The 17,317-nt window shown below is 38.2% G+C and overlaps 1 protein-coding gene across 11 annotated transcripts in view; it reads left to right on the forward strand.

The window, feature by feature from the left end:
* Positions 1–17,317, forward strand: part of SORBS2 (sorbin and SH3 domain containing 2) — a 174,454-nt gene that overhangs the window by 101,566 nt on the left and 55,571 nt on the right. For 7 of the 11 annotated variants that reach the window (XM_068402637.1, XM_068402641.1, XM_068402631.1 and 4 more), the window contains 2 exons: positions 12,187–12,331; positions 14,625–14,800. In XM_068402637.1, the coding sequence (XP_068258738.1) occupies positions 12,187–12,331; positions 14,625–14,800 (321 nt within the window). Of the gene's footprint in view, positions 1–6,710; positions 7,191–12,186; positions 12,332–14,624; positions 14,801–15,564; positions 15,626–17,317 lie in introns of those variants that run through there. The other 4 variants (XM_068402635.1, XM_068402639.1, XM_068402636.1 and 1 more) reach the window with 2 other exon arrangements.

The raw sequence follows: 17,317 nt of genomic DNA on the forward strand, positions 1-17,317 counted from the left end.
CATGAAGCATCACAAGGCACTGAACTTTTAAGTCCCTCCTCCCTATAACCGATGCCTACTGAGATGAAAATTCTTTGTTAACTATACTGATCTCATCTAGGAAAAATGGGAGTGTCAGGCACACAGTATAGGACCAGAGGAGTCTGAACAGAGTTTATTGCTGTTCAGAAAGTTACTGAGTCAAATAAAGTAAGCCTGGGAGCAATAAAGCAGCAGCAAATACATACCAGGCAAAAAGAGAGCTCTGAATAAACATTTTTACTCTGCTTTTCCTAGTCCCATTAAGATGTTCCTATTTTAAAAGTTAATTATTCTAGTATATCTACCAATATACCAGCTTATCTGAGTTTGAAAGCCCTTCAGTGGGAGGTAGGTATTGCTATAAGTCTAGGCATATCTGCCTCAGAGCTTTCAGCGAGGATCCCATCATGTGTTCGTCTAGTTCTGCTGAAATCAGTGGGGCTACTCTGAAGTAAATACAGCACAATCTTGCAAACTTGAAGTCCATTGACAACCCTATTGTCAATAGTAGTAACACATCTCCTCTCTCAGACTGTGGTTCTTTTAGAGCATCACATTCAACCAGGTCTTTACTCTGGAAGCCACAAGTACCTGCATTAGTTACAGGATAGTTTTACAAATTTTGATATGTCAATTTTCCCCTTCAACTCCCGAGAAAAAATTTTGATGGGAACAAAGGTCTGTGAAATTGTATAGCAACAATTTGCAATGCTCCTTTTGAATTCACTCCATTAACAAAGGGGAGCACAGAAGAATTAATCACATTTGTCCTTCTTAAGACTAGAGACAAAGCTATCAGCTTAAACCTTTCTATTAGGCTACATAAAATTTAGAGCATTTTGAGAAAAACAAGTTGCTTTACCCTTGAAAAGAACCAGTTTGCTGCTTAGTGATTTTTGTCAAGTAGAACGGATCAGTTCACGTAAGAGCCACAGCAAAGAAATCGTGTCAGAAACAGTAATGAAGCCTGATCAAGAGCTTTTTCTGGTAGATAGGGTAGGTATGAAGATTTTAGGAGGCAGGCTTGCAAGCCTTTTGAATAGGGGCATCAAGGGATACGGTCAGACAGTAGAACAGGTATAGGTGTGGCCAATACAACTTATGTGTCTATGCTTTCTTTTCACTTAAAAATAGTTGTTCAGCAATATGATGCATTATATATGCTCAGATAAATCAAAGTGTGTCTGAAAGAGGAAGTTTTATTCACCTAACAAGAATTAGGGGAAATACCTTTTTTATGATCCAGAATAATAATCAAACTCTAATCAGAATGACTAAAAATAATTTTTTTTAGAATTTTAAAAGTCAACACACTCATTTTGCAATTTTTTTTTTATTTTAGAATCTGTTTTCATTTCACTATGAGCTGACAAAAGTCAGAAAAGTAGCTCTGACTTGGCAATTCTACATTTATTTTTCTGCCTTCTTCTTGGTTTCGGTGTGTGGGAAGAAGGATCAGAAATGTGGCAACTGGATTTCTTTGAATAAAATGATAAAAATTTCAGTTGATCATAGGGATCATTAAAGAATGTAGCCAGCTTTTCAAACTACATCCATTTATTGATCTCTTGCCTGCAAAATTGAGCTGACATCCTCCCTGATGTTCAACTTTGGAATAAATTCTAAACATTAGTATGAAGAGGTGTAGCTGGCATTACAATTGAGTCACAGAGCCAGTGGGTTTTGCTAGCTCTGTGTTAAAATACATACCTAAAACTAGAGTACAAACCAGCATGTGAGGTGGTGTAAAATTCTGCATCAGGTGAGGTCCCAAAGATGCCATGGGCTGCAGTTAGCAATAAAGGCTACAGCCATATGTCTCAAAAGATTTCTTTTCTGACTCAGATCTCTGGTTGAAATCTTGGAACTGTTCTAACTAATGCCAAAAATTATGAACCCCTTTAGTGCTCTATCTCATGGTATTTGCAAAGTTCACAATTTCTCTCACACAGACAAATTAGCTTTCGGTATACTATGTGTGATATTACTTTCATTTTTTAAATTGTTTTAGATTTGCAAGCTCTACAGGACTTTGTACACCAGTTAAAACACTTTTGTATATGCAGATCATAGGTTGTTATGTTAAGCTGTATCCTCTGGGGATGCTCTCAGACCGTAGATTAGGCCCACCAGCAATGTTCAAAGCTGCCGTAGAAACTCTCAAAGACCAAATACGTTTAGAAAGGCACTGTAAAAACAAACAACTCTCCCTCTGCATCTGGGTTCATGTATGTGGAGGAGAATGAGGTAAGATTGGCTAATCATCACTTCTTAAGAGGTGGTGAATGAGAAATACTGTGCATGTGTGGGTATCTGTGTGTAGGGAACATGTACAACTATATTATGTCACAAAGTGTGGAAAAATACAGCCAAGAGAGACCTTGTATGGTCCAAGTTCATGCACAACAATTTTGCAGTATTTTTTAATGTATCTTGTTAGGTTTGTGCTCCTCTTTGCACTTCATTTCAGAGCTTATCTGCTGAAACTTTAGGAGCAAGCAGAAGTGTGGTATGACTCACCAAGTGACATTTTGTAAATACTCCTACTCAGAGAAAGGTTAAATCCCTTAAAAGTATATATGAAAAGAGAAGCATTCAAGTTACTCAATATTAGGTTTTTTTACATTATTACAGTCTCTCGAGATGCTGCTGCTCTGTACCATACTGCAGACACTGGAGAAATAACCTAATCTATTTCAACAGAGAAATTCATATTTGTTAGTATGAGACCGACGGAGGTAAATTCTGTTGTCCAAATTTCTTGTACGAAAAAGTTCTGAACTGATGAAGAATTTTGAGCTGCATCTTCTGAGACAAACACCTGGTATCTTTATGTTCATTTTGTTCCTGGGTTGATAAGTGTCCTCTTGTTCTAGATACCACTCCTTAAAACTGAGGATGCAAAACATTTGTCCTGTTTGTTTGAATTCCATGGATGAGTAAACACTTGATTTAGTCCTGGTGTCCTGGAGGAATAAAAACTACTATGCTAGATGTTTGTGGAAGTGTTTCTTTTGCCAGTCGCCTTATAGCTGTAGACAAGTGAATCAAGGAAGATAAGCCTGGAATTCAAAAAATTGTTTCTGAATTGGTTTATTTAATACATTACTGTTTGTTAGGTATTGACAATACATTGAGTGATGTAGAAGGGAGAGAAGAGAGATTTCAATGTTTTGGGGACAGACAGCAAGCAAAGAAAATTGAGCACATAATTTTCATTTTAAGTTCTGTATCACTAGTGTGGTTTTGCACAAGGGCAAAAGGGCTCCACCTCCTTACACTGAGTTTAGAATAAGAGGGCTAGGCCATAAAAATGGCCATAGGAATATAATTTGCAGCATCAGTTTGGACATTTTGACATCAGCTTTAACAATTAAAAATAGAGGTATTTTTACCCATTTGTGCAAGCGTATGGGTGTAATTTGACTGTTGACTACTAAACTCTGCTATGTATTAACAAAATGAGTTTATTCACTTACATCTGAGTCTCCTTATCTGTGTCTTGACTGTTGAAGCAAGGCCAGCACTTTGGTGTCATTAGTAATCTCCCACCACTCCCCACAGATCTTGCATTAAAACGATAGATGACTGGTTTTGAAACCCATACTAGGGTCACCTGTCTACTTCATGGGTGTTGGGTAGCAACTGTATTCTTCAGGCCTGACATTTTACTATTTGATGGAAGGTGAACATTTCTAAGGACCAGCAGAAAGCTGCACTTGAGACCATCTATTCACTTCAAGACTGCAATGACATTTATCTCTCTCTCTCAAGTGTTGCTCCACAACCCAAGATAATTACGTAGTCTAACTGGTTTTTCATCATTCTAATTGATTAAGTACTTGTTGGGCATTTAATCCGCCTGACTTCTGCTAGCGTTTCTTGTGCTATGACAATAACAAACCTAATCTGAAGCACACTGAATGGAACTGGTATTAAAAGTTTTCTGGAATGCATTCAGCCTTGTCCTTCTCATATTTTTCACAGTGATGAAAAATATGAATTAGTAGTGGCCAAATGTATCTGTTTAGAGTTTACCAACACTCCATGTTTTTTAAATGATGTAATCGACTTTCGAAAATAATATTATTTTAAATCACCATTTCAGCCATTCTTTCCCAGAGTGATGTTTGTATCTATGACAGAATTTTAGAACCAGGCAGAATATTCAGGTTTTACTCTACAAAGATGAGGAACTTCTTCACGTTGTAAGAATAACTTTATATTCTTTTTAAGAATTTGGCTTGATGAAATCAGCTATTACTTGCCAAACACAATGAATTTATTTCTTTAAGAACTCAATTTCACTAGCTCTCTGGATGCACCCTGAATATCTGTTCTTGTGTTGTACATCTCTTCTTTTGTCAAGCATGCAGGCAGTCTTCTCAGTTCGAAGCCAGAAGGCTTACCAGCTTTCTCAAGTCTCCAAAATTTCCTGTTGTTTTAACAATTTAGTGATCAATTTACATATTTTGGCTCAGTCATATGTAGCTTTTCTTCTAGGGAGCTGAGAGGATGTCTGGTCTCAAGAACTTCAGAGCTTCATATTGGCTCTGCCTCATAATTGCATTATGATCTCCTGGTTCGTGTCTTTTGCTGGAGATCTTGAGTTATGACATGGATGATGAAACTCATCATGAATGATGGTTTGTCTTCCCTTTATGTATCTTTGAGGTGAAATTACTGTTTCATATATGTGCACATAAATGCAGACATCTCAAACCCCTGATATACTATGCTGTATAACCAGCTGTTTCAAATCTGCATATGATTGCTTTCCATTAAGTGATTTTAATAGTATTCAATTGTTCTTTTGAAGTTTCCATTGGCCAATTAGTTATCTCTAAAAATCATATCTCCTTTTACAGTCATACACTCAATTATTGATTTTCTGATTAAGAAATAATCTGTTCAGATTTACTCTATGGAAAGATCTTTTTTTTCCCCTCCAATTGTAGATTTGAAACATTGCTGTCAATAAGATTTGGATTTTAAGCTGTTTGACGAAGTATTTTCACTGTTTTAACTGTAGATATTAACAGCAGCTTCTGGCTATTTTTGTGTACCCCAGAGGTCCAGTAATGCCAAAGAGGTCTTTTGAACCATTTGGAACAAGTGATGGATATCTGTTCACATGCTTAAGATTCTTTTCCAAAATGCTTATTCATAGGGATGGTCCCATTGACCTCAGTAAGGTTATTTGTGTAAATTCTAGTTATCTCAGCAAGAAATATGGAACTGGACCCCCAGTGACCTCTCATAAATAGCACGATCTGGGTTGTGTTCCAAGTCTTCCATGAGGGCTTTAGAAGATATTTTCAGATTTTGGATTAAAATGCCAAAATGGCATTTTAATCTGATGGCTTGAAACATTTTTTGAATTATTAGAGTTAGACATCTGCCTTTTCTGAGCATAGGAAATAACCATAATATTATTGGTAACAATGTGATATCTATGAGTAAACGTTGCTTTTTAAAGTAGCAATTACTGCATATGATATCTTACTGTCCTCTATTCTACATAAATTTAAAATCTCAAACACTCTTTCCCTGCAGCTATTCCAGAGTTCCTCACCCCTGTCAAAAGTGAAACCATTAGTGCTGTAGTAGGCAGTATTTTGACGTACTTCAGGAACTGATTGAATGCTCGTGGCTAATAGGCAGGGTAGAAGGATTTGTGCAGTTGTTTAACAAAGATTGGATGCCAACATGCTTTTCACGTATCTTTAATTCAAAAAGAAGTTGCAGATGCAAAAAGCCAGTTTCAGGACTAGTTTAAACCCAGTGTCCTATGTCTGATTTGAAATAACAGAACATAAAGCTCATACATTGTGTGGCAGTTTTCAGAAGCACTCCCATGAGGTCGTTCACTTATACTTTTAAGGAGTTGTGCTGAAGCCAAACAACTAGTGTGTTTTGTTTCAGTACAAAGTCATCCCTGTCCTGTTCTTGTGCTCCCAGTCTTTGTTCCTCAGATTTATACTAGTTACCCTAACAATCCTTGTGTCCTATAATGTTGAAAAGGCTCCTGTGCCTTTTCCAATGGACTGACAGGGTGCTTCCAGGGTGCTTGGAAATTCTAAGATCATCCAAACATTTTTATTAGAGAGGCAGTGGAGAAGATGTATTCAGTCACAAGAGGCAAAAAAGTCCACAACCTATTGCTTTCGGATGATATCAACATTCAATATTAGTGTTTCCATTTCGCTTGCAGTCCTGCCCATCTGTATATTACAGTTAATTTCAAAATGATACCTGTCCTTTGACAAAAGAGAGCAACATTTACAGAGATCTGACTTGCAGATCCTTTTTTCCTTTTACAAACAAAGTGAACGTGATGTTCTCTAGCCTCATATTTATGTAAAGTATAAAATTGTGTGAACCTTCTCGATGCACAACTGAGATCATTAATATATGCAGTACATTATGAATATTCATCCCCAGCACACTATGGTTTCTGGCATTGCTTCCACTAGTATTTGATGCATTCATTTCTTTCATGTTTTCCTACTTTAATATAGAGCGTGATTGATTTATTTGCTAATCCATGTGAATGTGAACTTCCTCAGGCTGCTGAAAAACTTACGCTTTTATAATTCTCCTACACACAGCAAGAGGCAAACGGAAAAGTTTTTTTATTCATTTGGTAATCTGTTTCTTTTCTTATTTTTTTTTTCCTCAAATCTCAGCTTGGAAACCAGAAAGTAACTGCCCCTGTGATGGAGGTAAATGCTTCACAGACACACAGACAAACAGCAACAGAAGCTTCTCCACTGCCTCTTCCTTCTCCTGTGGTACCAGTTAACAGAACCTCTTTCTCACCAGACAGTGGCACCCATCTAGTACCATGTTCTTTGCCAACGCTTGATGATTTTTTGCCTTCACGCTTTTATAAAACCCCAGCCCTTTCACAATTTTCATATAAATGCCCGTACCTAGCTTCTGAAAGTATTATCCACAGGAACGAAACAGCCTCTGTCAGCACAGATTCTGCCATGAGTGAGTGCTCCTCCCGCACAGTGAGTGAGTCCTCCACAGCCATCCTAGATGAGCTGCAGACTTGTAGCTCTGATACTACTGACTGCTCTGAAACACCTTCCCCAACCTTGAGCCAGATGTCTGCTGTGTCAGATGGCACCACCTTAACCAACACTGCTGCCACTTCTCATGTAATTATGCTTCCCTTTTTCCTCCTCCATTTTGTTCAAACAGGTTGTCAAAGGGGAAAAAAATTCAAACTTGTCTGTTATCCCGTTACACAGACAAGTATTCTGTTAGTAATTTTCTGTGTTTGCAGTCTGACAGTATGTTTTGCAACAGTTGTTTAAAAAAAAAATCATTGGCATAGCAGACTTGGTAATACAAAAATGATACTAAGTTGTTGCACAGTTGTATGGTCAGCTAGGATGTATCAAACACTTTGCTTAAAATAAATGAAAATAAATTCAATAAATATCTGTTCCAAATACATTAAAAGCAAGCGGTCTGTAGAGTTTGAAGAGATTTGTTTCAAATATTGTTAGCAACATACAGGTTTGTAGAGTTTATAGCCTCTGGGCTACCCCCGTTTTTGGTTTATACTGAGTTACAGATTTCAGTACTATAACTTGTAAATTCATAGTAAATGTTGGCAATATTTAATGCCATTTTTTCGCCAGCCATGACTACTGACTGCACGAAACTGTTTTTCTCTCCTCTAACTACCTTTTCCTCTCCTAAGCACAGTTTCTTACAGAAGTGAACTTCATAAATAATCTTGTAGTACCCAAGTGTCCTGTTACTTTTCTCTTGGTTAAGTCAAGGAAAAAAACATCATGCAATTAGACATTTTATAAGTACATTCACTTTTCTGTACCTTAGTACACTCATATATGGGTAGAAAGAAGGTATGGAATTTGGGTCAAATCCAGATCATTTCTTATTTCTTTTGAGATTATCTGCATGATTAAAATGAGTCAGAACAAAGCCTTCATTTAGATTGAGCAATTCGTTGCTGAATTACAAGAGAGATGTTCTCAGACCAAAGTTTTACTGGGTCACAACAGTGTTCAAACTTTGTACAACTACTTCAGCAGGCTATCATTTTCAAGTCTGAAAAGAACAGTGTATATATTTTTCAAGTTTCATATATATATTTTATAAAAAGTATTTTGAGCCCAAACTTGCACAGTCACCTGGAAAGTCAATGATCTGTTGTCAGTGCTCTGGATGCTGTTAAAAAAAAAAATACTAATAACAGGCATGTAAAAGCTGTTATTCCTAACTCTTGTAACACAGCTCTGAAACCTTTTTTTTAAAAAATAATCAGTACTGTGAATCTGCCTACAGCCCAGTAGTTGTAACCAAAAATACCATAATCAATACAGATTGGTATGTGTAAATAAGGCACAATCACTACAGACCATTTACTAGCTATGGGAATCATGGAACATTTATATTTTCTTCTAACCTGCTTCTAAAATAATCAGCTAACTGTATTTGTTTTCTTTGAGCACCATTTTTAAGCTAAGGTGAAGAGTCCTTCCTTCTTTCCTTTTTTGGGTAGTCTCGCTGTAGAGGGATATGTTATGGTCAGGTCTGAACACCACTTTCTCTCTTAGATATGGCAGGGACAAGCATAGCCATTGTTCATCATTAATGGACAAAAAGAAAGGATGAGTTTCCCACCAAACGACAAAAATCCCCAAACAGTCCTAAGAGCCCCACAGAAATTAAACTGATGGCAAGACCCATCTCTGCAGTGTGGAAAAGTCTTTGTCTCCCATCCTCTGTAGAGGAGGGCCAGATTACTATAAACGTATCTGTGAAATGAGAAAATGATGGGGAAGCTGGTGGCGCACACACATGTGCTGCTAATGGCTCTACCCCGGTAATGATCTTCATTCTCAAAGGAAACTCATGTTGGTTTTGTAGATGAAAACTGCTGAGAGAACAACCAAAGTTATGTAGGATTGTGCCATCCAGCACTGTGTCTGGATAAGATGGAACCGCACTTTCAAAGACATTATGTTCACATTAGGGATGTTTGTTTATTCTTGAGGTCCTTAATGAGAGCTTAGGCAAAAAGGTTTTACAGTGGATCTTCTGAGAAGAAACAGCATCAGGAAGAGCTGAATCAACGAAATTGCAAAATATTCCAGGCAAAAGGCAGAGCCTAAACATAAAACTGTGGTTAATTGGCCATACTTTTAGTCACAGATTACAGCGTCTTTGAAAACCTGAAGTATGAGAATTGTAATTCTTATTCGAATTTACGCTCAGAATTGGAGTTAAAATCAGAGACCATCTGGTTTTGGAAACTATTTTTTTCTGATTCTATTCCAATTATAAAATTTCCCTTATAAAGTAATTATCATGCGTTCTTTTTGTTTATGTAGTTTAAAATTGTGGAATCTAATGGAAACTTGAAATGGAAGTACACATTAGATTTTGCCTTTTCCCAAGTTCCGGGGCTGTCTCGAGCTTCAAGAATTGATCCTGAGTATTTCAGCCTAATGCAGTGTCTTGAGGCCAGGGACGTGCTGTGCAGTGTTGTTCCACAAAACTGCTCAGACGTTTGTAATGGGACCTCTTTCCCTTTGCTGCCTGGCTCAGCAGAGGGAAAGTTAGAAAGCAGCTCCAATCCCAAATAGATGCTTTCCTCTGCTCTGAATCAGAAGTCCAGAGAGCTGCTCTTTCTGGTGCTCAGGCAAACTAAAGGAAGTTTAAATCTAGTACCTGGGAGGAATCCTTACAAGAGTTTGATTACCTAGCAGCAGAAGTAGGTGGCTCTGCTAGCAGTGGAGCACAGGTAAGGTATACTGGAGAAAAAAATAAACGGAGGAGCCTGGGGAAACGAACAGCATGAGAGAAATTAGGATTATCTTCCTAGTGAATTGGGAAATGTGTGCATTTTGGTGAGTTATTTTCTGTGTGATCTTATTTACCCACAGAGGATATTACCTAGGAAAGTAAAAGGTCTAATTGATGAAAAGGCATCTTAAAGATTTTGCTTCCTTGTAAAATCTGGGAACAAGCTCTGTCACCAGATTGAAATGTCACTAGCTCCCAAATGATTCCAAGGCTGGGAAAAGGCCCTTGGAATTAGAAACTTTGCAAAACTATCTTTTATAGTTAACCCTCTCAGCAGTGCAAGATGCGTCAGATAAACAAATGCAATAGCCTCCTTCATGGAAACTTTCCTCAAAGAGAAAGTCATTAGGAACTAAGAAATTATAGCTGAGCTGATATCCTCTTTAAAACCTTTAGAAGCAAACCCAAAAATGTCATATATGGACATGCTACATATATGTTTATGACTGATGTCCATTAGCTACTTGTGTGGATCCTGTTTTCATAATATTGTGTACTACTTAGTGTAAGAGCCTTACTGTCTAACCCAGCTATTTGGTAAAGCCCATCACAGGAATATCTTAATTTTTTATTACAGAAATTCATAGGAGTAGCTTTTCAGTCTACAAAGAACTCACACTAGTTCTGCTCCTCTCGTCAGAGAAACAAAAGCCATAGTAAATGAGTAAGAAGGTGTAAGGTTCTGGACATAGTTGCACCCTGCCTTCCCTAGAAACAAGCTTTCCCAAAAAGACAATATGCAGGAAAACAGAATGAGTGAACCCCTGAAGTAGGGTAGAGATGGCTGGCCTCCTCTAGGAACCTCATCTGAAAACATGGCTTCATACCTCTTGAAATGCTATCTTTGAGCTCACGTAGCTTTTCTGTTCTTACAGCTCCAAGTTCTTTTGGAGGGGAGGATGGTGTGAGAAAAGCCAGCTTAGTTTACATTTTGGTTCTTGACTTTATTAATAGAGGAAACATTCAAAAAACTAAAGTTTTAATGGAGACATCACCACAACATGAACTTTTCATCACAGTTCTGAAAACAGGCATCCTTAAAATGAGAAACCCCTGAATACATCTAGGAGATCACATGGTGTCTGCAGAGGAGCCAGAATTTGCTTTGCTCTTTTAGCTATTGCAGGCTGAGACGTTAAAAATTTCAAGTCAGTAATCTCCAAAATACAAATGTATACAAGAGGTCATGAACCATGTCATTTTTAAATGTAAAAATAATATACCTTTTCATACTTTTTGTACTTATTCTTTGCTGCTTCAGATAGTCTCAGCATCAGTGCAGTTACTTAGAGGAGACTTAGCTGAAAGCAAAAATCACTGAAAGGAAAATCGGCCTGGTTTAGGCCAAACCAGGACATATATAAAATTGAGCAAAGTTTGTAGCACTTCTGATTTTGTTCAGATTTGAAGAAGAGTTCTGCATTAAGAGAGATGTTAAAACAAAGAGCTTCCCTCCCTTTTCTGCTGAAATATTCACTACTCTCTCATTTCATTCAATGCTTTCTCAAGCTCTCTGTTTTGATCCTTGTAATACTCCCCATAAAAGTGCTACAGCCCAGATGTGGGGATTCTAAACCTGGGCGCAGGGAAGCAGATTGTTTCAGAAGTACCTCTCGTGACTAAAGCCTAAATGGCTTGTGATGGTGCTATCTGCCAGTTTACTTAGCTTTCCCATTTTATTTATTTGATTTTGTTCTGTTGTTTTCTGGTTGTGGGTTTTTTAATCGGTGCTATTTATTTTTATTGTGATAGATTACATAACAGCATCCAATAGTCACTCCAGCTGGCTTCTATTTTTTAAAAAAGCTTCGTCTCGCTCTCTTTAGCTGGTCTTAATGATACTTTTCCTTTCAGTCTGCACAGAAGTTCCCATTAATATCAATAGGGCTTGAGCATGTTCATTAAAGGAATATGTCTCTTGGAGTGATCTATCTGTGGCAGGCAGCCTTTGTCACACGAGAGGAACTTTTACTGCCATCTTCATTTTATATTGCTGTCAGACCTCTGCAGATCTTGTTTGTGCCATCTTTGTTGCCTTGACTGTGGTCTTTCTGTCACCTTCCCATGACTTCAGCATGCTTTACAGACAGCACGTACAAGGAGAGAAGAGGGGAGGTACAAGGTATATAAGGAACACGTTCTGCTGCCCTTGTGTTGAGTTTTGTATTTCAGTGAATGCAGATGCCACGATGGCTAGGTACCTGACAACTGGGGACTGTTGTGTGGATGACAGTCTTGCATCACTCTCTGTTTGGGATGGCAGTCAGAGGGCTTTGTGTGTAGTTTAATGGGATATTGTTTTGTTTCTCTCAGGCTCAGATCACAGTGAATGGGAACTCTGGCACTGCTGCCAGCCCAGTGAGTCACTTTCAAAGGCCTTTTTCCCCTTCTTCAGCTTACCCTCCACCAGCTTCGCTCAATTCCAACATTGTTGTCATGCAGCATGGCAGGATGATGGGTAAGCCTCACACAGAATGTTTGCTTTATACATTACGCAACATATTCCAATTCATGTGGCAAAGATTGCAAAAAATTGCAGAGTGCTTCACATCCATAATGAAGGTATTGTCTATTCATCTGCCTTGGGAAGTAAATGCAAAAAAAAAATAACATTTATTGTTAATGCAGTAGTGATCCTGAACTGGAGTTAGTTAAGTTTTATTACTTAGGTGTGTGAGAGTGACCTCTTGCCACCTTTCAAGGAAAGAGTGTATATCAAAATAGCTCAACCTGTGCAGCCCCTTTAGGTTTTGCCTTCTTTAAAAAACAAAGGGCCAACTTTGTACCTTGGCTCTCCCTACAGCTTCCATAATCTTCAGTAGAAATACTGTCAACAAAGGGTGGGGCTCCAGGCACTAAAGCCATGTCAATCTATAATTTGTTTATGGGGTTTTTTTGTAGGGCATTGTTAATTTTTTTTAAAAAAGATACGTTATCAGCCTTAGAAAGGTGCTTTGCCAGTATAATCTAGTTTTGCTGGAACAAAAATTTGCTTGCTGCTTTTTCTACCAGTGTTTTGTATAGTCAGATAAGACTATACATGCAAAATAATTTGAATGTGATCCTGGAGTTTACTTTTTTGTTGTGCATGAGGGGAAATTAGGTGACAGTTCTCGCTCTGAGACTTAGCTTAGACAAATGCTCCTATCCCTATCATAGTGATAAGTACAAAAACTCTCTACATGGGTTTCTCCACATCCCAGAATTCTAGATTCTTTGATTGCTTCCAGTTTGCTGATAAAGGCCTACCAATTCCATTTTGGATACACCTGAAATAGGTAAAGTGTTTTCCCATGGCTTTTACTCTTGTATGATGCTGAAGTTCTGTGTTCCACAACAACAGCCTGATTTAATTCTCCTTGCCCATGTAAAAATCCCACTAAAGGATCAAATCCAAAATGTTTTCTAAATTTAACGTCATGCATTTTGGGAAAGAGGCCCAAATATTCAGACGATTGCCACGCAGAGTTGCCCCTCGCCATATATGTGTAGCACTGGATTATTTGCAGGATTTCAAACTTGAGTAAACAGCTGAAACTGCCATGCCAAATCCAGCTCTCTGCAGTAGGAGTGAACAGGAATATTCAAATTAAAATTAGAGCTTTCAGTCACCAGAGCTCCTTTTGCTGATTTATATTACAACTCAAATATTTTTCTTCAGAAGAATCAGTGGATGTTAATGTCACACAAAAGACAATTGTAATCTTCACCAGTAGCGTTAGAATATTTAGGTTTATTCCCTACATTCATTTATCCTGCAGTGGAAATGTCTCACAACCACTGTATCTGCTCTTGCAGAGGAAGATGCTTTGTCATAGCAGCCCACTAATTTACTGCAACACGCTGCCTGAAGGAGTAGGGCTCTTTTTCCTGCATACAGGAAAGAAGTACCTCATCTGCAGCAGTACCGATTTTCACGTGACACATCCCAGCAGTGAGGTGGTTTTTGTTAAATAAATGACCCAGAATTTTACAGGCAATTGGTAATAGTGACATATTAGTTTTATTAATCATAAAGGAAGATTTGGGGGAGAAGGGTAGAAATACTGCAAGTCACCACAAACCAGTAGCAGGCTGCACAGTTCACCTAAAGTATTGTAGGTGGATCATCAGATTGCTCTACAGATTCCAAGTTACTAAGGTCCATTTTTATGGCTTATATGTAGAGGCACTCAAACATACCAACATAACTTTAAGGGATGAAAATTGCACGTCAGAATTTGTTTTTTAAAAATATTCATGCATCAAAACTTAATGCATATCACATAAGTCCTTGTGGAGGGCTGTTTGGAATCTGTTGCTGTGCTTACAGAAGAGCAATTTTCTATAGTTTGCTAGACTTGGTGAGGGGGAGAAGTTTTGAAATTATATCACTAGTTTCAAGGAATGCATAGGAACGGTGCAAGATTCATACGACAAAGTCTGCTACCACTATTTCTCAATAGATATTGCTGGGTTTGTGGTTTTTTTTCTGTTTTTTTGTGAGCAAGATGCTGTGAAAAAGTACCTCTATCTAAGACAATCCGAGTTGAATAGCCTGTCTGGTCCTTAAATAAGTTTATAATTCTGTTAATGTAACATGAAGGTAGGGCAAAGCCCCAGTTAAGATGATTTTTTTTTTAAGTTGCACATATACATGGCTAAGATTGTTGTCAGTCTTTGTACAGTATACTGAAAAGAGGAAGCGTGTTATAACTGACAAGTATGATTATTGTATTGTTATACAATATTCTGTCATGTTATCTCTACAGAGTCCACAGAGACGTACTCACAGCATGTTCAGACTGTTGGCAGCACCACCACCACCAGTACAATACCAATCTGTAGAACCTCAGAAGAAGAAAAAAAAATTACAGTCATTAAAGCTCCACATTATGCAGGGATTGGCCCGGTAGATGAATCTGGAATCCCCACAGCAATTAGAACGGTAGGAAGTTCTGGGGAATCTGTGTATGAACTCACACAATGAACTGATTGTTGGTAATGGGTTTTTCACATTCTTCTAGTCTTATATAATGTGGAATACAGTGTGCGTAATCAGCGAGCTCATGAATATAATATTGTGTGTTGACAGAGAAGGAGAATGCTGATGGGAGCGTAATTGGGCAACCTCATGTTTCTAGTTTTAATTAGAAGCAGCTAAAACTTCATGTCTCTTTCTTGCTTCTCTTGTAGTTCTTGTCTTTTGGAGATATGCAGCAATTGCATTTGTTTTTTTACTTCTAAAACAAAGTTTATACCTGCTATATACACACGTGCATGCAAGTATACATATATATGTGTGTGTGTGTATATATAAAAATCTCACGCTTCTGCATTTTTGGGGGCAATGGTTCTCATGTTATCAGGGTAGTGTAAAAATGAATAGTTTTGTTCTGATAATAATCTAAGTGACTAGCGTTTTAGTGGAAGTGCAATATATAATCATTGTGCCTTTGAGTGGCATGTAAACAAATAGTGTGGAGGCCCTTTCATTGTGACTAGCCCAATTTTGATTGCCTGCCACTAGTCATCGCTTGAGTGGTCCCAGGATGTCAAACTGTAGAGTTTTGTTTTCATTACGCTGAAGCATTCTTTCCACTCTGCTCTCAGGGCAGCCTCTTCTGGCTGGTCCAGAGAGCACAGTGGCAGCTGCACTGGGTCTGTAAAGGAAGCGCTTACTGGCCTTCCCAGCCGGAGAAGAAGTGCTGTGCTAGACGGAGAAAGAGTGAGAAGAGTGGGAGCCAGGATGAAAGCGGCAGACCCCTTGCAGGTGAAGTCTTTGTGAGGTGCAAGGATGTAGCAGCTGTTGGATGTGTCCTCTCTGCCAGTACTGACATACAGGGCTGTGTTGTATTGCCAAGAACTGCTTCAATGGATTGAAAAATTAGGGGTAAAATCAAGAGTTGATGGAGAAAAGCAATATGAAAAATTCAGAATAAGTGGTAAGATGGGGACAATTTTGTTAAGAATGGGGGGAAACTCTGGCATTTCTTGCTTTATTTTTGACATAAAAAGTAGTACAATCGGAATCTTAAAAATGAAGACATTTCTTTGCAACAATGCTCTAGCTTCCTTTCCCCTTTTTAATTAAATATGTCCCTATTCTTTATATAGGATAAAGTAATTATTTTTGTTCTTTTTTTTTAATAGCAGATTGATTTAATAGGGTACATATCAGTTATATAAGATTATAACAGAAATCCCCTTCAAGTATGCTTAGCAGAGTTGGCAATCTACCAACCTGTATTTAACTTTCAGATCGTATGGTCTGAGTCTCTCAGATTTTCTGCTAAAACATAATATAATTTGAATTAGGACATTTTTCAGCTGGATTTGCTCTGGTTTTTGTTATGTTTCAATTTCAAAATATCTCGTAGCTTGTAAAGTTAGTATTATAGAAATTATTCTCTCAATGAGATAGGAGTTAAAAGATCATGCTAGCATGTGTGTGAGTGTGTGCCTCGTGTGCCACTTTGTGTCCTTATCCTGCTTCCTTAGGACTTAGCTGGAAGTGAGGTTGTTTTCAAGATACTGATTTGAGATTAGGTTTTAAATGTGCACAACTATATTTGAGCCCCGTGTATGCCAATTGTGTAAGAGCAAAGGTGATATAATTGTCAGCAAAAGACTCAAATATGCTGCACCTTGACACCTCTCAGAAGTGCAGTACTTTGCAGAAACATGCAAAAGTGCTATAACTGCATTTCCCATGAACGGTAGAAGGTAGGATATATTACTCGCTCTTTCTCCAAAGTCAGTGAGTGATCCAAATAGGCATCTTCTCCCAGAAAGCTCAGCCTCACTCCATCTGGAGAGAGAAAGGAGTTTTCAAATTAGTTGAGTTTATTAGGGCATGCAAAGTTTAAAAGTTTCTTATTCTTCCATCTTTATGAAAATTGCAACAGTCTATCAAAAGAGCAGTAATTGCACATTCACAGGTGATAGGTAACATACACACTGTTCCGAAACACTGTGCTACTCAAAGGTAAGCTTGGGAATAAGAACCTGGGAGTATCTGTATTCCAGATATGGAGTGCTTTTCAGGAGTAGAGAGATTTTTCAAGCTGTGGTTATCTCCTCCAAGTCTATCTTTACTCTCAGAACATGGTTTGTGACAGCTGTTTAGCCAAGGAAGGCAGAGTGCTGTTCTCTTCCCTTTCTATTCCTGCAAACCCTCTCTGTCCAAAGCTGCTGAGAGGGGAAGGATTCCTACTAAGCTTTCCCTTCTCTCAGAACATCCATCCCATGTTAGCGTGTTCCCTCCATACCACTTGAGCTCCTGCCAGCTCTGGGAAGTGCAAGTCTGAAGCCTGAAAATTCAGATCATTGTTAAGTTCTGTCCCCATGCCAAGCCCTGCCCCAAAGATGGTGAAATTCCAAGGCATTAAAAATGAAGTCTTTGGAAAAGAGAGGGCAAAATGCCGTTCACTCAAAAAAGCGTTCAGTCAAATGGCACCACCAG

Source organism: Nyctibius grandis, chromosome 6 (assembly GCF_013368605.1).
Source record: "Nyctibius grandis isolate bNycGra1 chromosome 6, bNycGra1.pri, whole genome shotgun sequence".
NCBI lineage: Eukaryota > Metazoa > Chordata > Aves > Nyctibiiformes > Nyctibiidae > Nyctibius > Nyctibius grandis.